This window comes from Cebus imitator, unplaced genomic scaffold (assembly GCF_001604975.1).
Source record: "Cebus imitator isolate Cc_AM_T3 unplaced genomic scaffold, Cebus_imitator-1.0 Scaffold291, whole genome shotgun sequence".
NCBI classification, from domain to species: Eukaryota; Metazoa; Chordata; class Mammalia; order Primates; family Cebidae; genus Cebus; species Cebus imitator.
This window is the reverse complement of record NW_016107606.1, coordinates 2,967,213-2,988,907: the sequence shown is the minus strand read 5'-3', so window position 1 is coordinate 2,988,907 and position 21,695 is coordinate 2,967,213. Positions and strand designations below refer to the sequence as shown.

Here is a 21,695-nt window from a genome sequence, read left to right as displayed (position 1 = left end):
CGCCTCCTGGGTTCAGGCAATTCTCCTGCCTCAACCTCCTGAGTAGCTGGGATTACAGGCACACGCCACCATGCCCAGCTAATTTTTTGTATTTTTAGTAGAGACAGGGTTTCATCATGTTGACCAGGATGGTCTCGATCTCTTGACCTCGTGATCCACCCGCCTCGGCCTCCCAAAGTGCTGGGATTACAGGCGTGAGCCACCGCGCCCGGCCTTCAGGTGTTTTTAATCTAATTTTATCTAATGCCTCTTCCTTGTACCAGCAGTGGCCAATTGTTATTTTAGAGAGACAGTTTAATAATCATCTGACCCTCACCTGATGGTTGTCTGACATTCCTGGTGGTGATGGGCAGGGATGGGGGGACCCTCTTCTGCCCTGCTCCTGTCTGACTAGCTATCTACTGTAACACTTTCACTCTTTTTTCGGTAAGAGCATTTATCTCTGAGGCAAGAGGTAGAAGCTACTTCCTTTGCCCCTAGGCTAGAAGTGTCCCTTCAAAAGCAACTGACCCTCTCAGGGGAAGAAGGCTTAGTTTTCATCATCCTTACAATTGCCCTATTTCTGCACTTCACTGACCGCACAAATCCCTTGGGCTCACCTAACAGACACATGTGACTGTATCTATAATAGGTTCATTGCCCATTGCACAAAGCAAGTCAATACGCTGAGAGGCCAGGATGCAGAAGAGTAAGAGGTTTAATCGCAGGGTCACCGAATGAGGAGACAGGAAGAAACTTTAAATCTATCTCCTTGTGGCATTTGGGGCTAGGGTTTTTAAGAGTTTTGGAGTGGGCCAACGTGTTGGAGATGGCTGACTGGTTAAAGAGTGCAGGGCAAAGTCATGCGACAAGATGAAGCTGTATTTTTATGCTGATCCCCTCTCTTTGTGGGGGTTTTCAAACTGAAATGTGGTAGAACTGGGGACATGAAAAACGACTTAAGTGATTCTTAAACAAAAGCATTATGATTGTAATATCAGACGTCCTATCTAAAGGAAAATAGGGATGCAAATCAATTCCTACACAGTCTTATGACCCTAACATCAGAAATCCTGTCTATCGGAATGATTCGGATCTAGTGCTATGTGACTTGGAGCCACACAGAAATGGGCCAAGGTGCAGCCTCATTAATGCTGAATTATAACTATATTTCTGTCCAGAACCCAGCATGCAATTCTTGTCAACCCTGTGAGGGTGGTTTCCTGACTCTCAATGGCCTACCAGTTTCCACCTAGTAGGGTGAACCTGCCTTGCCTATCATTTTCCTTGTAATAAGTTCATTCTCCTTGCCAGGGAGTGGTATATAGGTAGGTGACAAGTGAGACTTCAGGAAACTGCTATGGGAGCCTCTAGGGCAAATTATTTGCTCCTAAGAGAGACAAACAGGAAAAGATAGTCTTTTCTTATCTAGAATGTTATCAGTCCTTAGTGGATTGATGCCTGGAACTCCAGATGTCCTTGGAAAACTAAGCCCAGGGTAAACTAATTGATGCAGATGTGAAATCTGTTCAAGTGACCTCTAGCAAGTCACTGCAAGCAGTTGAATATAAAACAGACAGTTGCAGGAAAAGAGCAATTTGCAGAATAATGTGTAGTATGATCTCATTTATGTAGCCAGATAGATGTAAATACATAGAGAAGCACTGAGAAGCGCTGCAGGAATGTTGGCAATGGTTACTCTGGAAGCCACAGGAATCAGGCTTTCAACATTGTATTCTATGTACATTTGTACAATAGTAGGTATTGCTTATGTCATTTTCTAAACATTTTAATTTTTATGAGTACACATGGCTTCCCCTTTATTTGAAATGTATACTAGATGATCAAAGCATTCTTCTAGGAGAAAATACGTTTTTGTGGCCAAAAAAATTCTTTAGGTTATTTTTGGTTTTTAGGGGGTTGCCTCCATCTCACAGCTTAATTATCAGTCACATTAACCTTGCAGCTCAGCATGTCCTCTGTTTGTCAGCAGACCTTCCTCTCCCACAGGGTGAGCCATAGAAAGCTATGGGTATTGGTTCAGTTTGCCTAGGGTCAGGGTCTGAATTGTGAAGTGGAACATGTTGATAAACCTCTTCTCCAAAATCAGGTCAGTGGGCATTTGGCTGATATTAGCAGTATGCTGGCTGACCATGCGGGGTGTCCAGAGATGAGTGAAGCGCAGGATGTATCTCCAGGCAATGAAGCACAAGTGTACAGCCTGCCTCAGAGAATGGGCTGTGGTCCCCACATTAGAACAACCTGCCAGTGACCACATTAGAACCTCCATTGTTAAAATGCAGGTTCCGAGCCCGATTCCAGATCTGAATCACAATTTCTGAGCTTCAGCCCCAAGAACCTGAATTTTGTTATTATATGCAGATAAAGTACAAGAACTGCTTCCTCCGTGTGTGAACTGGACTTACCAAAACAGTCAGTCCCATGGGGCAGAGATGGACAGATGCCAGTTCCTCTTTCTCATCCTAGATGCTCAGAGTCAAATCCGTGGCTCAGCTATAGCCAAGTGATTTCACTGTGGAAGGACAATTCAGAACCCTGTTCCCGGCTCCTCACATTGATTCTCTCCGTCTTCTTCCACTCCTTTCTGTCATCTTTGATGTCCCCTTGTGAGCAACCAAAAGACCTTCTGGGACATGACAGGATAAAAAATAAATAAGTATAAGCAGCCATTCATTAAACATTTAGCCAGAATGCTGCTCTAACTGCATCCCATCATATCTCATTGATCTTCACACCAGTCCTATGATCAGGTACTATTATTAACTCCATTTTAAAGATGTGAGGAACTGAGGCTTACCGAAGGTAAGTAACTTGCAGGTGTAGGTATCCAGCTTCCTAACTCCAGAGCCCTTGCTCTTAAATCCCTACCACTTGTCCCTGGAGGAAGTGAACACTGAAGATGTTTTATGAACACATGAATAAAATATTTGTGTCGTTTTGAAACTTGTCTTATTTTATACATGTATTTATTTATTGGGGTGGCACAAGGACTCATCTGTGGTGGTGCAGCCACTGTAAATAAATTAGTGAAACTACATCACATCAATTTCACATAAAGTTTTCTGTTCAGTACACTTTAGCGATTTGTTTGGAGGAAATTAATACATGTTTACAAAAAGTCCCGCCCCCAGTTGTTACACATGCCTGAGATACCAGCTGTGAAAGGTTCTGGTGCATTTACACACACACACACACACACACACACACACACACAAACATCCCACAAAAGGTATCGTACAACCAACATACCCTGCAACATGCTTTGTCCACCTAATAGTATATCATGGATACAAAACTTGTTTCACTGGAAGTCTAAGAGGCAAAGTCTGGGGAGGCCTAGAGGACACAGGGGATGGGAGGAGGCGCTCTGAGCTGGAGATAAGGTCTCCGCCCCCCCGCCAGAGCACAAGGTCGGATAACCAAGTGGGACTGCTGGCTTGGTGGCCAGCGCTCTGGAGGAAGTGTGCGGCTGGGAAGCTCCGGGCTCTCGCCTGGGTTTCCCATTTCCCCCTTCCCCCGCTAGGCGAGGAAAGTTAGCCCAGAAATCTGCCCCCGCCTGAAACCCGCCTGGTCCCCGCTCCCGCCCCAGGAACGTACCCCGCCCAGGGGGCCGGAATCGAGAGCTTGGGATGGAGAAGTGGACGCACGCGGTTAGGTTCCGGGGCGCGGGCACCGCCTCGCAGCGCCCTCTGCCGGCGACTCTGGGGACGGCCCGCATCTGTCTGTGTGTGCTTCCACCAGGAGAGATTTATTCTGCTAATCCTGTGCATCTGCGCGGAGCTCCTAGGACCATAGATTGGTGTGCAAATGAAGTGAAGATGTAGTCTGGGTGCCCAAGGGCGTGCGCCTTGAGTGTGGTTGTCTGTGTACCTCCCTGAGGATATTTTACTTTCTGCTCTCATCTGCCCCTATGAGCACAGGATGTATCTCCGCACATATTTGAGTGTTATTAGAGGTAAAATGCAGTTTTATCATCTCCCCAGGGTTGTGTTTGTATGAATGTGCATGGGTGTGTGTATGTGCGCGCGTGTGTGTGCACACTCGAGGAATGGGGGAAGAGGTGCATGGAGCCAAGATAGGTGGTAAATAGTATGTTTCTGAAATTAAAGGAATAATGTGAAGAAAGGTGCTCCAGATGTATTAAACCCTTTGCCCTTCATCTCATCCCCTCTGACTTGGGAAGAACCAGGATTTTGCTTTTAAGCCCTGGGGCATACAGTTGCTCCATCCTGACATGAACTCCTCCTCCTATCTGACTCCTCATTGGCCTTCCTTCTTCCCTGATCTGTGGAACCCAGGCAGGCTGCCTAGTGCTGTCTCTAAGCACCTTGGCCATGATGTAAACCCAAATGAGTATCCCCATCTCCTTCCCTTTTCCCCCGCCCAAAAGTCATTTCCTCTTATTTCATTACTTAGTTTTGATGTCTACTTTCCCTCATCATTATTAATGCACAGAGAGAGAGAGAGAGAGAGAGAAAAGGAACTTCTTGAAATTTTCCCAAAAGGTTTTGAGAGTTGTGTTCAATGTTGCAATTTGGCAAGTCAGTTTCCATCCGAAAGCTTGGAGGGAGCAGAGTATATAAGCTCCAGTAGAAGCAACAGCAGCAGAAGAAACAACATCTATTTCAGGGCCATTGGAGTCTGCATCCTACCCAGAGCGAGGTAAGTTCTTCCCAAGCCCCTGCCTCCCTTCCCTCTGTGTGGGCCTGCAGCTGTCCAGGTGTAGAAACCATTAGTGTGCTACCCTTGCACCTGGCAGCATGGAGTCAGTGGATTGCTGGAAGCACCCCTGGTGAGTCACCTGCTGGAATTTTGTGAAAACTCAGTACTTTGGGGACTGACGTACAGTGTTCATTTTAAAAGCCAACTAATAATAATTGTATAGCAAGATTTGTGAGCATATGCATATTTTATGGAAAGGTTTATCTTATTTTGAAATGGTATATAGTGATGTATACAAGTATATTCCTAAATATTAATTCCCATCAGTTAAAGGATTGTACAGAGCTAAAGTGAGTGATGCCTGCCTTACTGTTGAAATTTAAAGCCTTTCATGTATTCTTTAGAGTAACTGAATTCACAATTATACCTTATAACAATGTTACAAATCAGACTTGCTCCCGTATTTGTGATGGTCTTGGTTGTCAGTTGTGATATAAAACAAATTGATAACTGTGTTCCCCATTCTTGTGGATTAACTTTGGCCCATTTAAAAAATGAAAAGCTCTTATTACTTCCTGAAGAGTTTTTAAATCTGTGAGAAGGGGAAAAAAAAAGATAACCTTTACTGTACCGGTATCTGGTACTTGCCCAGGTAAAATTGTGTGCAACAACATGGCCAGGTTAAATGTCATTTTAACAAAGGGATTACTAAACCCCAGGTGATGACCCACTTTTCAAAACAAGGAATTTCAAGATACTAGAGGGAATGTGGGTAACCTCTTAGAGTTAATTTTACTGGAATCTGAAATTGTATGATTTCTGTATGTTTCCTCATTCTACTGATAAGTCATGGAATCCCTCTGTGCTGGACTCTGGGGATAAAGTACGAAACAAGATAAACATGATCCGTGGCATGAGAGAGTTCACTCAGTGTGGTGGAGAAGACAAACAGTAAAGAAGTAACTGCAGTGTTGCCATTGCAGTAATGCTGTGGAAGGAGGGGAGCAAATGGTGGGTCCTGACTTCATCCAGGCACCATGATACTTTATGTGAATTATGTCACTAACTCCTTACCACAGTAGCATGCCCATTTTACAGATCAAGGGTGTGAAGCTTAAAGAGGCCAAGTGACTCACCCAGGGTCACACAGCTAATTCGTGAAATAGCTGGGATGATGTTTCTAGAAGTCGGCCTGGCCCTCAAACTGGGCCTCTTTGCATATGCCACCCATGGCATCAGTGACTATATCTTTTTATTCTTTAATAATAACTCCCTTTTCTAATTAAAAGTAACAAAAAAAATAAAATTTGAAAAAGAGATGCCCACCCAAGTGTCATTGGCATGCAGATGTTGGCACCAGTGTTGGGAAGCCCTTAGCTTACCCCAGGAAGTAGGAGAACCTAACATAGGGTCCCTTTGTCTTCATGCAAGGGTTTGAAGAGTTTAGAAAAACTTATGAAATTACATACACAAAAATTTGTTTTAATCCTCAAGACTCTCAAATTTACCATGCTGAGGAAATGTGGGCTGAGGGCTAGAGCTCCCTAGAATCAGCTGATGGGCCAGAGAGCCAAAGGAGGTGACCCACCACCATCTCCTCTCCTGGACAGCACTTTGCGGTCTCAAATGTAGGTGATACTAAAGTGAGAGGTGTTTCTCAGAACCATGGCCAGAGTTTCCTTGACCCTGAAGTGCAGTTCACCTGAGATTGTCAAATGCATCTGAGGCACACAGAGGAATTGCTGAGCACAGCCTGTGGGAAAACCCTAGCATAAGTGGGCGTAAAGGAATCACCAGGAGATGCCAGGAATCTCTACTGTTTCCCTTCCAGTGTGCCAGCCTCTGGGTTTTACAGGCCCATGTAATTATAGTACCTCTGTGGGCATTTCCCTCCAGCCTGGAATGACTTTTTGACTATCCATGGTTTATAAAACACAGAGATATAAAATTGTTCCCTTACCTCTTTCTTTAGGTTCAAGCTAATATGTTATTGCTTGCCTTCTATAATGTTATCTTGTTGCCTTTCCCAACAAACCTCTGAGATAAGTATTACGTCCATTTTATAGATGAAGAGACTGGGGCTCAGAGAATGACTTGGCCAACATTACACAGCAAATGAGTGGTGGGACCAAAATCCAAGCTATGTCTGTTTAACTTCAAGCCTGTGACTGTACTAACCAGTGCTCTGTGCCAGCTAGTACTTTGCCACAGTCATAACCTAGACTCAAGAGATAACCACGCCCCTAAAACCCCATGCTGTGGTGACAGCACTGAGCAGTATGCAAGAAGGCTTGACTTCTAGTCCTGTTTCTGCCACTCACAAATTTATAATAAGGGAATGAGGTACACAGCAAGGTCCCCCTAGGGTTAGCAGCAGTTCTGACAAAGCTGTGATTTGTCAATATTCAGTCACCCAACCCAGGAATGCTCACTTTTAAGGTATTTGACTGAAACAGTTGAGCATTGCCCTTCATAAAACAGTAGTTTCGGAACGCATGTTATCCTCCAGACCATGGGTGTTCTGCAAGGTGAATGGAGCTGTTTCAGAATGTTTCAATAATCATCTCTACCTCATTCGTAAGTGGCATGTAATTTTTGCAATATGAAGATTTTCGCAAACCCTGGATAATAACCTAGAATGGTTTCTATATCAGATGGTGGCTGATTTAGCACAAAATTATGCATTTCATTATTTCATGGTGGATATATCAATATATTATGGTCTTTTCCCAATGAGCACCTTGATTTTCAGGGGTTCTAGACCCTGAACATGGGGTAAACCACTGGTTCTCAAGGTGTGGTCCCAATACCAGCAGCATCTTCTTCACCTGGAAACTTTCTAGAAATGCCTATTGTCAGGCCCTCAGCCCTGCTGAAACAGTCTCTCTGGGGGCGAGACTTAGCCGTCTGTTGTAGCAATGCTTCCAGGCTATCCTGACAGTCACTCAAATTTTAGAACCACTAGGTTCTCTATGTGGGAGAGAGTAATGTTTAAACTTGGAAAAATTGTCATCTAAACAAGAGAAGCTGAACGCCTACAGCAAGGACTGGCGACCAGGTTGTTGCCAGACCTTGAAGGTTCACCTCTGTATCACCTTTCCTGTCCCTAACCCAAGTCCTTCAGCTCTGAGTTTCCCAGCACACACTGCCTTGTGCTGCAGTGATACACATGTGTGGCTTATCTCCCCAGCTGGAGGGGAGATATTTAACACACTGACTTCATAAATATTCATTGAGTAAAAGTATTTGCTCCTAGGAAGCGGAATCCAGGTAAGCCCTTTTTTCTCTCTCTCAACTGCTTCTAGCCCAGTGTTCTTTATGCAGTAAGCATTAAGTAAACAACTGCTAGATGTTGATCCAGAAAGTCACATTCCTTCTCTAAGTTTTAGGTTTCTTATCTTAAAAATAAGAGGATTGTATCAGACAGTTTGCCTTAGGTCTCTTTCAGCTCCAGAGCCCCAGATAGCCTGTGGTTCTCTATTTGGAGATGTTCTTCCCGAGAGACTGTCACAGAACTCCTGTGATTTGCTTAGTATTTGCTTGACAGTATGGAGAAGAAAGGGGAGAATCAAGATTTTATTTTAAAAAAAATAGCTAATATGCGTATATGGTTCACAAAGCTAACAAGAATTATTAACATTTTTTCTTCTCTTTTTCCTTCCTCTTCCTTCTCTTTTCCCCTTCTCTTCCCCCTGCTTCTCTCCCTTCTTATAGATGTGCCACCAGCGGTTTTTCATCTCTTGGTTTTCCCTGGTTTTGCTAGCATCTCCCCTCGTGGCCATATGGGAACTGAAGAAAGATGGTAACCACCCTCTCATTCTTCTCTCTGGAGGCCCCACTTCTAAGCTAGGACTCTTGGGCAGCCACTGGTGGGAAATCAAACTGAAATGGGCAACCATGCACTGGGTCCTCCTAGAGAAAGCCATCACTCTGGGAAAATGCAATGCCATATCTCCTTCTTCTAACTTGATAGTATCTATATTATTTGGTTTTCACCTTGGATGCCACTGGTACACTATGATGGGAAAAGAGATATGAAATTTTCCAGTATTACTAAAAACCAGCTGTTTCACACAATTAAAATTCCAAAGTGGAGGATTTGCAAAGTAGAACAACTGTGTTCATTTCTCATTCTACCACATGATACTGCTCCCTCAGTTGGCACTGTGATGACTTATCTCTGACCAGTCACTTTGGAAGAAGCACAGGATTCAGACTCACATTGACTTGGGTTCAAATCCTAGGTCTGTCAATTACTGGTTATGTGACTTTGAGCTAGGCCACCTCTGATCCTGAATTTCCTCAACTGTAAACTGGCTATTACAAAGTAGACACCTACTACATGGGTTATTTAATGAGTTAATGAATGCAGAATACAACTCAACAGATAGTAAAGTGAAAGTAAATATCAGCTAGTATTACTATTTTTGTTGTTTAAAATAATATCTCTCATGATTCCAGAGATACTATTTATTACCCCAATGATCAATAAAAATTATTACACTTATAGAATAGTTAACGGTAAAATAAGGGGTTCTGCCTATCCTTCTAGTATCTCACACTCAGTAAATGTGCATTCTGATTGTTGGCTGCACCTGAAAGACCCTCAGATGTTTCTCCCTGAAGCCAACATCATAATGTTTGCAAATACTGTCTTTAGTTGTATAATAATAATAATGTTTATTAAGTGCAGTATCTCGCTTAATTCTCACAAGAACCATATGAAATAGAGACCATCTTTATCCCATTTTACAGTTGTTAGAAACTGAGGCTAGAGAAATTAAGTAACTTGCCCAATGTCACATACCTGGTAAGGGTGGAACATGGACTTGATCCCAATTCTGTCTCATTTCAAAGCCGGTGCACTTAAGTTTGTGAAAAAGTTTTTACAGGGACATGAAGTAATTTTTTCCTGGGTCTTTGTAGAGCTGAATAAGAGGAAATGGGCATAAATTAAGGATGAAAATATTTCAGCTGATGATCAGAAATAATCTTTTGATATTCTGGAGAGTACAGTCTTGAAATGGGTACCTGAAAGAAATGTGGGACCACTTCTCTCTTCTCAAGAATTTTGGGAAGACAGCAATCCAGCCACCCCTTCTCCATGAGGGTTTGAGAGGTTTTAACACTCTCTTAAGTAAAAGCAAAGGCGTGAGCCAGGGAAATATGCCAGATCCCTTCCAACCCTGGGATTTTTGGTGAGCTCAGGAACCTTGGCCCTGACATATTTAACCCCTTAGTGACTTCTGATTTGGTAAGCCACAGAAATTCCAGAAAATCAATGTGAGAAATGCTCCGAGGTGTGACTTAGGAGGGCAGACAATGCAGGGAGGCTAAGCACCAGGTTCCTGATGCTCTTCTTCAGCCTTCTTCCTGCAGCTGTTTTCCCTGCTACTGAGCAAACGTCTTCCAGGGCTTCCGAGTCTCAGCTGGGACAGGAAAGTAACTATGCTGTTCAGGTGTCATGGGGAGAAGAAAAACTAGAAAAAGCCAAAGGTGCCACATGGTTTTATGTCAGCACAGCTAATCATTTCCCCAGAGTTGGACCTCAAACGCTTTTGACCTCTTATTTTTGTTACCCATTCAGTCCTTATAATCCAATTGATGTAAAGTGAAAACTTTATATTCTACGATGCTTTACATCCAGAGGCCAAAAACAAGAACCACCATATACAAAGCATGTAAGGGCACTGTGTTAAGCTCTTATGTGAATGAGCTTATGTAATCCACATATTGACCTTCTAAAGCAAGGGCTAATAGGCTTTTTCATTTTAAAGATGATGACACTGAGGCTTAGAGTAGCTGAATGTCTTGCCAAAGGTCACAAGACTGGAGTAAGGGCTAGAGCTGATTCTAAATCCAGACCTCTGCCACTCCAAAATCCAGGTTCTTAACCACTGTGGCTCATAAACGTAAGCAGGCATCAAAACCATCTGGAGAGCTTAAAAACCATACTACTAAACCCATCCTAAGGTTTCTGATTCAGCAGCTGAGAATCTGCATTTCTGACTGATCCCCAGGTGATGCTGCTGATGGTGTTTCATTGATCATGCTTTGGGAACTACTACATTAAGCAATTCTATTCAACTAATAATTTATACATGGATAAAAAAATGAATGAATATTTGCTATGACACTCTGAAATACTATACTAAGCCATTCTTCAAAGGCCAGTTTAGACACTGGGATTAGGCATCCCCTGCAAAGCCCAAGAGACAGAAGGTCGGAGCTGTAGCTCTTGCACTTCTGACTTGATGTGACCATGCTTAGACCCTTGACCTCATAAAATGGGAAGATTAAGATCTATTGGACTGCTTCCTAAGAGTGTATGACAGGTAAAAAAAAAAAAAAAAAACAAATACAGAGAGAATGAACATTTCCATTGGTAATTTGAAACAGAGGGAACTAAATCCTTAAATATCCATGGAAAATTCTTAAGAGAGTTTCTCTATACAGTTGGCTGACTCTTCAGTCTATAAATAACAATAATTAATGCAGAATTTACTGTGTGGCAGACACTGTGCTAAGTACTTTACATACTTTTTTTCATTTAATCCTCCATCAAACGTATGGCGGATACTGTTATTATCATAATTTTACAGATGAGGAAGCTGAGGCTCACGATAATTAAGTACCTTGTTCCAAATCCCCCAGCTGGTTAGTGGAGACTGGATTTCAGTCCTGGTTAGTCATTTTTGACACCCTGCACTTTTAACCACTAAGTGATTCTGCTAAATATTGTACCCTGCTGTATTCTCTATGAAACTGAAATTGTGCTGAAAGTTTCTCTTCCCCAGACCTTTGGCAAGAGTCTTGTGCTGTTTGCAGTTTTTGGTGTGTTAAGATGTTTCCATCTGTTAAATAATCAAAGGTTATTAAAGGTGGCCTTCCAATCAATGAATCAATGGCTTTGTTTCTCTTTTCCATGACCTTGAGCCCAAGCAGGGTCTAATGCCCTGAGATCATCTCAGCAAACATTTGCCAAACACTTATTATGAACAAGGTTGTGTTTAGGCAGTGGGAATGCCCAAAGGGTTAATAAAACACAGTCCCAGAGTTCCTGGAGCTTACAGCCTGATTCTCTACTTTCTGTGCATTCCAGTTTATGTCATAGAATTGGATTGGTACCTGGATGCCCCTGGAGAAATGGTGGTTCTCACCTGTGACACCCCTGAAGAAGACGGTATCACCTGGACCTTGGACGAGAGCAATGAGGTCTTAGGCTCTGGAAAAAAACTGATCATCCAAGTCAAAGAGTTTGGAGATGCAGGCCAGTATACCTGTCACAAAGGAGGCGAGGCTCTGAACCATTTGCTTCTGCTGCTTCACAAAAAGGAAGATGGAGTTTGGTCCACTGATATTTTAAAGGACCAGAAAGGTAATTCTATGCCCTCAGATAGTATCAATTTTTTCTTTTGCTCATAAGAGTTAAAGAAAAAAAAAAAGATATTGGAAAGGCAAGTGACGATAAGTGTAGTTAATGAGTTAACACAAGTCTCTTATTGAAACCACCACAACCTCCATTTTCCTTTGCTTTCCTGGACCCTTTGGGTGATCAACCATCAAAATCTTATATTAGGAGAGTTTCATGGTCAGTCTGAATGCTTAGCCTGATGTTTTCTTTAAATAACAGTGATATTATTTAACGGCTAATGGAAATTAACTAATAGTGCATCACTCTGCACTGGGGTGATAGCCTTGGAAAAATGAATGCCTCTATCAGGTGTGTTAGGTGTGTAGTATACTCTGCAGAATCAGCATCCTACTGGGACCCTCCCAATCCTTACGGAGCTACCCAACAGGGAACACATGGAAGACTTTCACCCTGTACCATCTGGCAACCTGTGATTCATCACAATCAAAAGCTTTCTGAAAAAACTCTAAATATTGAATTTTTGTTCAAATCCAGAACCCAAAAATAAGACCTTTCTAAGATGCAAGGCCAAGAATTATTCTGGACGTTTCACCTGCTGGTGGCTGACGACAATCAGTACTGATTTGACATTCAGTGTCAAAAGCAGCAGAGGGTGAGTGAAACTGCTTTGGTTTCTCAGAATTTTGCTAGAATTATTCTCAGTGACCTGTCGGTTAATGATAAGGGGAAAAGCAAAGTTAAACCCATATTTTTCCAACCACCCTTTCTTGTCTACATTGAAGAAAGAACATGGAGATTTAGGCCAATCGTTTGAATAAATATATGTGTTAGGGCAGGATGTTACTGGAAGCTGAGAATAGTTTCGCTATGTTTGAACCCACTCATCCAAATTGCCTGGCCATGCTTCCTAAAGGCTCATCGCCCCAGAGAAAGGGATAAAAGGAGAATTCAAAGCTACAAATGACTTGCTGAAATTGTATCTTGAGTCAAAAATAAAAACAAGAGCTCCAGACTCCAACACTCTATGAGGCCTCCCAAAATTTTCCAGGGCCACCTCAACTCCTTTTACTTCTGCTGACACCACTAATCTGAAGTTCCCTGTTGGTCCAATGCACTTGGACTTTCCCTAAGAAAGCAATTTCCATAAATACAAGACCTATATGTTAGCCCCCATGTGACATACTTTAATCATCACCTAAGTTCCTGAGCAATGTGGCATAATGGAGCAAACCCCAGGCATCCTGTCTTTACCATTATTTCACTGAGTAAATTAAGCACTGGGGTCTCACTTTCCCATCTTTAAAAGGAAAATGCTTACTAAAGAAATGTTTCTCCAAGTGCGTAAAGACATAGATGCACATGTTCACTGTGATTATTTTGGTAATCAGTAGAGGAATGGTTAAATAAAACATGGTACACACTACTCTAGCTTAATGTGCAGTCATTGAAATGGATAACCCAACCTATATGTTTTGCCACAGAGAGCTCCCCATAATATGTTCAGAGGGGAAAAAGATGGTTACATAATCATATGTATATAATTTGATCCTAGTTCATAAAAATAAAATCTATAGTATATTTATAGGTAAAATATATAGTGGATATATATATATATAACATGAAGATATACAATATGGATAATAATATATACAATGTGTATTGTATATATAATGTGGATATACTGTTATCTTGAATATTCATCAGAAAAGTTCTGGCCAGGCAAAGTGGCTCACACCTGTAATCTCAGCTTTTTGGGAGGCTGAGGCAGAATTATTGCTTCAGGCCAAGAGTTCAAGACCAGCCTAGGCAACATAGTGAGACCCCCATCTCAACAAACATTAAAAATAAAAAAATTAGGTAAGTGTAGTGGCACACACCTGTAGTCCCAGCTACTTGGGAGGCAGAGGGAGGGGATCACTTGAGCCTAGGAGTTCGAGGGTACAGTGAGGTCTGATCCCACCACTGTATTCCAGCCTGGGTGACAGAGCAAGACCCTGTCTCTTAAAAAAACAAGAGTGAGAGAGAAAGAAAAAGAAAAAGGAAGGTCTGGAAAGACACAACAATCTCCCCATCCTTAACTGGGAAGAGCAGTTAAGGATGAAGGAGACACACTTCTTTCCTTTATATGCATCTTTATCATTTTTACTTTTATAATTAGTGTGTATTGATTTTATAATTAAAATTATTTTAAAAATAAGTTTAAGTTTTTAACAAGGGAGTTTAATAATCAGGGACTCTAGGCCTAAAAAAAAAAAAAAAAAAAAACTTCCATATTCATTTAGTCCAGAGACATATAAGTGCTCTTGAAGCTAAGCTCTTTCTCCTGGGGAGGGTGGTTTCTTACCTTCTGGGTAGAAATCAGCCCAGTTGGAGAAACTGTGTCCTCAGACAGACAGCTGAGGCCTTACCTGCCTCACTGGCTAAAACCACTAGGAAACCTCTCCCCAGTGTATAACACAGGCTAATTTCTGTCTTTGACTTCAGCTCTTCTGACCCCAGAGGGGTGATGTGCGGAGCACCTATGCTCTCTGCAGAGAGGGTCAGAGGGGACAGCAAGGAGTATGAGTACTCGGTGGAGTGTCAGGAGGACAGTGCCTGCCCAGCCGCTGAGGAGAGGCTGCCCATTGAGGTCATGGTGGATGCCGTTCACAAGCTCAAGTATGAAAACTACACCAGCAGCTTCTTCATCAGGGACATCAGTGAGTGTTGGACAATTATATGTGCTCCGTAAAGAAAGATACCATTTGTCACATGTTCACAATGCCCCATGCACTGGGGTAGGTGGTTGACAAGCATTATCTCTTTTATTCTGCATCCAAAAAAATATATATATGATGTAGATACTATTATCTGCATTTTAAGGAGGAGGAATTGGGTCTTATAAAAGTTAAGCAACTTGCCCCAGATCTCGGATCTTACAGCTAACAGTTCAAATCCGGATCTGCTCCACTAGAAGAGGCAGGCTCTTTGCTGCACTTCTATTTGGCTGCCACACAGTTTCCATGATGAATCCCAGAGCTCCTGAAGCATAATATTCATGTTTAGAACCAGGGCATCCCTACTAATGGCAATTATTCCCAACAAATCTTTCCTTAGCATTTGAAAAGGGACTTCTTTCTCAGAATATAAAGCCCTCCAAAATGGACACCATTTTTTTTTAATTGGCTGATGGGGATTTCACCATAAGTCATTTCCTTTGCTATTTATTCATTAACCAGGCAGCATGATAAAGTCTAATAAAACCAGCTTCAAAACTTATGGGGGGTTTGTACTTGGTGGGTAGGGTCTAGTTCACATAGGGTAGCCAAGGAAGGCCTCTCTGAGGAGGTGACATTTAGCTGACACCAAAAGGAAAGATGTCAGTTGTGTTAAAAACAGAGGAAAGCATATTTACGAAGCACCTGCTAGGAACCGTGATCTTTGCATGGAGCAGTGCCAGGCTTGCAGAGCCCAACCACACCCCGTAGCATGTCTCCCCCTCCCCTTATCTAGAACACCTAATTGAGGAAGGAGTCTTTGTGAAACTCGCTGCTGTATCCTTCAGGCATAATGGGTGCTCAGTATTTATGGAATAAACAAGCAAATTGAATATAGAGACAATTGACTATAACTGCTCCAAGACATGCCAGCACCAAAAGCTATGAAAGACAAAAGAAACGGCAGTGAATAGAAAATCTATTATCTCATCCTCAGGGAGAGGCTCAGCTCAGTTCCATGTTCTGTGCAGAGTGAGGAGGGATTCAGCACAGAGAGGGTGGTCCTTCAATGCATGGCTCATAACCATTAAAGCAGAGGTTGTCTCATCTGACTTTTCAGTGATGAGGATTCTGAGCATCTCTCAGATCCTGCAATAAATGTGGATCTGAGATGTGGCCATTGATAACAACGGCCTTCCCGAGGCACCCGCATGAGCACCTGCAGCAGAGGTGCCTCACATTTGCCAGCCAGGTGCTTACAGAACTTAGTAACTATCCAGTGGACTCACAGCTGGTCAAAGGTGCGAGTGGGATGGGAAGCCAAACCACTGAACTCCGAAGTCTTATTCGGAGAATAAAGGGTGTTTATCCTCTTCCACAGTCAAACCTGACCCACCCAAGAACTTGCAGCTGAAGCCATTAAAGAATTCTCGGCAAGTGGAGGTCAGCTGGGAGTACCCTGACACGTGGAGTACTCCACATTCCTACTTCTCCCTGACATTCTGCGTTCAGGTCCAGGGAAAGAGCAAGAGAGAAAAGGTAAGAAGTGATTCAGGGACAGTATATTTCTTGGTCAGATTTATGGAGGCCCGCCATAAAGTGAGAAGATGAATGATGATAATAACAACTACATCGATGTATCACTTAAAATACTAAGAAATTTGTCGTTATGCAGTTCCATCACTGTGCAAACATATAAGATGTACCTACACAAACCTAGATGGTATATAGCCTACTACACATCTAGGCTTTATGGTATAGACTATTGCTCCTAGGCTGCAAATCTGTATGGCATGCTCTTGTACTGAATGCTATAGGGAATGATAGCATAATAGTTTGTATATCTAAACAGAAAAGATAGAGCAAAAATATAATATTATAACAACATAGGGCCACTGGTCATATATGTGATCCTTCTTTGACTGAAATGTTATTATGTGATGCATAACTACTTTTTTTAGCACTTTTCTATTTGACTGGAACTGTGCCAAGGGTTTTCCATGTTTATTTCACTTAACCTACAAAATTAACTCAACAAAGGCAGCTGGTATTATTCTGGTTTTTTAAACTCCCTTTTTTGTGGAAAAGAGGTTTTCCTTTTTTCCAGAAACTGTGCCAAGGTAAAGCAAAGCTGTAGCTGATGCAGGAATTTTGTGTCGGTGCCAGCAGCTCTGCCCTCACTACGTGCTCACTGGGCAGTAGCCTAGCCCCAAGAAACGGATGGTGGGTAGCCAGTAGTATTATAATCATTTCATAAGTGATTGAAGACTCAGGGAGGTTAAGTGACTTTCCCAAGGTCACCCAGCTAGGAAATGACAAAACCAGGATACAAACTCCACCTGCTGGATAGTTAGCCCACGCACCTAACCAGCCTATCACCTCTGGTCTGGTTGGTCATTGATCTTGGCACTCAGAATTCATCCTGATATAGGAAACCTGGGCTCAAGAAACCTAAAATTGTTGTTTCAACTGAGTGCATGTAACAAATGATAGAACATGCAAGAGATATTGCCCAAAAAATGGGTAGCTCCTGGCTGTTCCAGATATTAAAATTATTTTATTAAACAGGATGTCTACACTTATAGAGACTAAGACAATGGCTTTCCCGCTTCCTTGCCTTCCAAAATGGGTGTCCATTTTGGAGGGGTTTATAGTCTAAGAAAGAAGTCCCTTTTCAAATGCTAAGGAAAGATTGGTTGGGAATAATTGCCATCAAGGAATTATTTTGCCTATTGCAAGGTTCTAGAGGCCCTTTTGTACACATTTCTTTGTCTCCTTTGACCCCACTTTTAAAATCACTGGCAAAGCCTTAACTTAGCATAGCATTTAGCATGTAGTAGAAATTCAGTGAGTTAGTTACTCTCTGGGAAAAAAAAAAATAGGTGGGGAGGCTATTCTGGAATAGATATTTACCTAAATTTTATTTTACATCTTGACAAGCACTTTCCTTATTTAAGATCTGTATGATTAATAGGTGAGTGCTTCCTATATGCTAAAGACTTGCTAAGAGTTTGACGTGATTTTTACCTTCAACTTCTACAATTCTGTGAAGTAGGCATTATTGTTATCCCCACGTATAAGTAAGGAAACAGACACAGAGAACCTGAGACATTTTCCTGAAGTTACACAGCTATTAAGTCACAGTGCCAGGAATTGAAGGCAAGTTTTCTGATGAAAGGATCAGGATATGGTATTTCTGAATATCTCAGGGACAGCTGGAGCAAATCTATCTCTCTCTAACCATCAGCTCAGGACTGGGTGACTGGCCATAGGTACTTGAGGCAGTTAAGGCAACTGTGCTAGAAAGATGAAAGCTGGGCCAAATGATTTCTCCCTCAAAGGCTTACAAAGTACAAAAGCTGCACGTGTATTTGGAGTGTCTGCCAGTAGGTGGTGCAAGTTCTGCACACTCCCTTGTGAATTGCAAGCATAGTGCCCTAAGACCAAGATGGGCTTGTTTTGGGAGATTATGCATTGCAGAAATAGGCTCGGCTTACCTTGTGACTGTGTTGCCAAGGGGCCTTCAAAGCTTTCCTTCTCTTTTGCAGAAAGACAGAGTCTGTGTGGACAAGACCTCAGCCACGGTCATCTGCCGCAAAAATGCCAGCATTAGCGTGCAGGCCCAGGACCGCTACTATAGCTCATCTTGGAGCGAATGGGCATCTGTGCCCTGCAGTTAGGTGAGCAGGCCCTCAAAGCCCAGCCCAGACCTCCATGCTTAGTGCACCTGGGTGCAGGGATATGATTGGGGGCTGTGCTGGGGAGGAAAGGGGGATGGGGTGGCCGGCAGCCAGTTGCCAGAATCAGAAACATATTTATTTATGAACAGATATTTATTTGGTGCCTGTGTTATGTAGGACACTGTGCTGGCCACAGGGATATTGCAGGAAAGAAAACAGACCTGGGTTCTGCCTTCCTAAATAGGAAGGCAAAGAAGAGAGAGGTAGCCAGGAGGCAGAGCATGGAGGACTTGCAAGCTTGCAGGACTAAGAACGTTGTTCTGAGGGCCCTGGGCCCTGAAACCCACTGGATTTTCAGCAAGGAATTAATACAATCAGATATTCTTTAAAGAAAACTCTCAAGAAAGCCTCTGGCCTTAAATTCCAGGCCACATAAGGAAGACCTGGGCCTTCTGGCATGAAATCCCCAAAACCCAACTGCCCAAGATAATGTGTTAAGAGAAATAAGAAGAGTTTGCTGTTGCAATGTCCACCCCATATAGATTTTTGGCATTCTTTTCCAGGTTCCAATCCCAGGAAGAAAATTTGAAGGAAAACTGGAAGATATTAAGCAATATGTTTAAAGACAGAATGGAATTGACCCAAAAAGATATTTTCTGTCTGATTTGCTTAAAAAAACTTTTTTAGGGTCACAATGATATCTTTGCTGTATTTGTATAACTAGATGCTAAATACCCATTGAAACAATCAGCTAATTTATGTATAGATTTTCCAGCTCTCAAATTGTCATGGACCTTCATGCTATTTAAATATTTAAGTAATTTATGTATTTATTAATTTGTTACTGTGATTTAACATTTGTGTGCCAGGACGTATTCAATGTTTCATACTCTCATGACCTGATCCATCAGGGTCAGTCCCTATTATGCAAAATTTGAATTTAATTGTATTTATACTGACAACTTTTCAAGCAAGGCTGCAAGTACATCTGTTTTATGACAATCGGGAAGAACACAGTGTCCTGATACCAGTGCCATCATATATTAGTGATGGATGGGAACACAAGAGATACTTAAATAGAAACCTGACGATGCAAACCTGTTGAGAAGATCCTGGAGAAGAAGATGCTGGGATGCTAGTTCTCATGTCTGTGAAGACTTCCTGGAGGTGGTGGTGATAAAGCAATTTAGGGCCACTTGCACTTCTAAGCAAGTTTAATCTTTGGATGCCCGAATTTTGAAAGGGCTAAAAAAAAGGCTGGGAAACATAGCAAGACCCCCGTCCCTACAAAAAATTTAAAAATTATGCAGGCATGGTGGCTCATGCTTGTGGTCCCAGCTATTCAGGAGGATGAGGCAGGAGGATCACGTGAGCCCAGGGTGTCAAGGCTATCATGAGCCCTGATTGCATCACTGCACTCCAGCCTATGTGACAAAATGATACCCAGTCTGGGAAAAAAAAAAAAAAAAAGATTGAAATTAAAACTCAGCTTTCAATGGCAGTCCTTACCCCCACCTCTCTACAATACACATGAGGATGACACAAAAACACGTTAAGTGTCTGGAAGGCAAAACGATTTTAAGATTCAAGAGAGAGGACAAGTAGTTATGGCTAAGGACATAAAATCAGCAGAATTGCAGGTGGCTTCTTAACAGCCATGTGAGAAGCAGACAGATGCAGAGAAAATCTGGAATCCCTTTCTCATTAGTATGAGCGAAGCTGATATGCAGTTATGACCAGAAAGTATTACTCCATGAAGTTGCTATTTTAAGTAACGTATGTGCTTTCTGTAAAGTGATTATGTCTGTTTTCTGTTTATTTATTTATTTATTTTTGCATTCTGAGGCTGAACTAGTAAAAACTCTTCTTTGTAATCATAATTTGGGCTTTCTCAGCTGATTTGTGTATTCTGCTTGCAAGTCTACTAGGGGTGCATTTTTCCCCTATCATTTAAGAATTGCCCTTTCTTGGAGTGATCCCATTCTAAATTTTGCAGAGTTGCTCTTTCCCCTTATAGTATTTCCAAAGTCAGTGTCTTTCTGAACTCAGGGGATGTCCCTATAATCTGACCAGGAAGGATCCTTTGTAAGGGCACCAAACTGCATTGTGCCTTCTTTACAGGTGGATGCTCTCACTTCTTCCACCCTTTGTCCTGAAATCGACTACTAGTTTCCCCAGAATCATAAAATAAAACTCTAACCTGGTACAGCCACGGACATCTCAGCTCTTAGGTCCAGCTCTAGTATTTACTGAGGGTTTGCAATACATATGGACCTCTGCTAGCCCTTGGGGTTGGGAAGTTTCAAAAAGCCTTGCATTGCATCTCCCAAACAGTGCGCACTCCTGACACTGCTTATGAGACAAGGATGAAAAGTTAACTTCACTACCATTAAACGCTAAAATGTCCAGGATATATGGTATCCTGGGGTGAGAATAAAAGAGAAGGATCTGTGTAACCCAGAACCACACAGGAAGACTTATCAGAGAAGAGGGGGTGCCAGCACCCTTGGTGCTTCCCATGGAATGAGCAAATGATGGGATCCAAGGGGATGCAGTCAAATTTCCTGCTATCCCCAAAATCCAAGTGTGCACATTCAGGCTTCCTTGCCATGGGAGGGTAATTATAATAGGAGTGTTTGTTTGCTTTCTTGATTTCAAGTATCCCCTGGAGCCTTATGCCACTCTGCTCCTGGCCTGGAGAAATGGTGGATCACTTCCATCATTCTACTCCAACCTTTGGAGCATATGGTCCTGTGTTATAAGCCCACACTTGATAGCACATGGTTGTTAATAACAAGTGTTTGTCCCCCTATAGGGTCTTTCATCTAGCGTTACCAAAGTACTTAATGGACATTTAATGAACAACACTAACCAGATTTTTAAAAAATAAATAAATAATCACATTTCGGGGCCAGGCACAATGGCTCACATCTGTAATCCCAGCACTTTGGGAGGCCGAGGCAGGCAGATCGCCTGAGGTCAGCAGTTCAAGACCAGCCTGACCAACATGGTAAAACCCCATTTCTACTAAAAATACAAAAATTAGCCTGGCATGGTGGCGGGCACCTGTAGTCCCATGGAGGCTGAGGCAAGAGAATCACTTGAATCCAGGAGGCGGAAGTTGCCGTGAGTGGAGATTGTGCCACTGTATTTCAGCCTGGGTAACAGAGCGAGACTCCGTCTCAAAATAATAATAATCACATTTCATAAACTCTGAGAACTGGGGACATTTCCCCAGATTTCAGGCTAGCCTGGGGCAGAGCTCAGATGTTCTGGCTCCCA

The 21,695-nt window shown here is 42.4% G+C and overlaps 1 protein-coding gene, 1 long non-coding RNA gene and 1 other non-coding gene across 3 annotated transcripts in view; 1 reads left to right on the top strand and 2 right to left on the bottom strand.

The window, feature by feature from the left end:
- Positions 1-21,695, bottom strand: part of LOC108285117 — a 237,462-nt gene that overhangs the window by 186,400 nt on the left and 29,367 nt on the right. The window contains exons 4-5 of the long non-coding RNA XR_005195984.1: positions 9,470-9,590; positions 2,406-2,626 (exon numbers count right to left, since the gene is read on the bottom strand). This is a non-coding gene — a long non-coding RNA (uncharacterized LOC108285117). The remainder of the gene's footprint in view (positions 1-2,405; positions 2,627-9,469; positions 9,591-21,695) is intronic.
- On the top strand, positions 4,613-20,817 carry IL12B (interleukin 12B). The gene is made up of 8 exons (XM_037729066.1): positions 4,613-4,662; positions 8,377-8,464; positions 11,765-12,040; positions 12,572-12,689; positions 14,522-14,736; positions 16,115-16,272; positions 18,282-18,413; positions 18,977-20,817. The coding sequence occupies exons 2-7, from the start codon at positions 8,377-8,379 to the stop codon at positions 18,411-18,413; spliced, it is 987 nt and encodes a 328-aa protein (XP_037584994.1). The 5' UTR covers positions 4,613-4,662; the 3' UTR covers positions 18,977-20,817.
- LOC119467454 lies at positions 16,833-16,958 on the bottom strand. Its single transcript, XR_005195995.1, has one exon. It is a non-coding gene; the product is annotated as a U4atac minor spliceosomal RNA (small nuclear RNA).

Bases quoted from the DNA above. Each gene is read 5' to 3' on its own strand.
- IL12B (XM_037729066.1), top strand. From the start codon at position 8,377: ATGTGCCACCAGCGGTTTTTCATCTCTTGGTTTTCCCTGGTTTTGCTA. The intron at 12,041-12,571 runs GTAATTCTATGC...GTTCAAATCCAG, and splicing joins TATTTTAAAGGACCAGAAAG to AACCCAAAAATAAGACCTTT. The intron at 16,273-18,281 runs GTAAGAAGTGAT...TCTCTTTTGCAG, and splicing joins GAAAGAGCAAGAGAGAAAAG to AAAGACAGAGTCTGTGTGGA.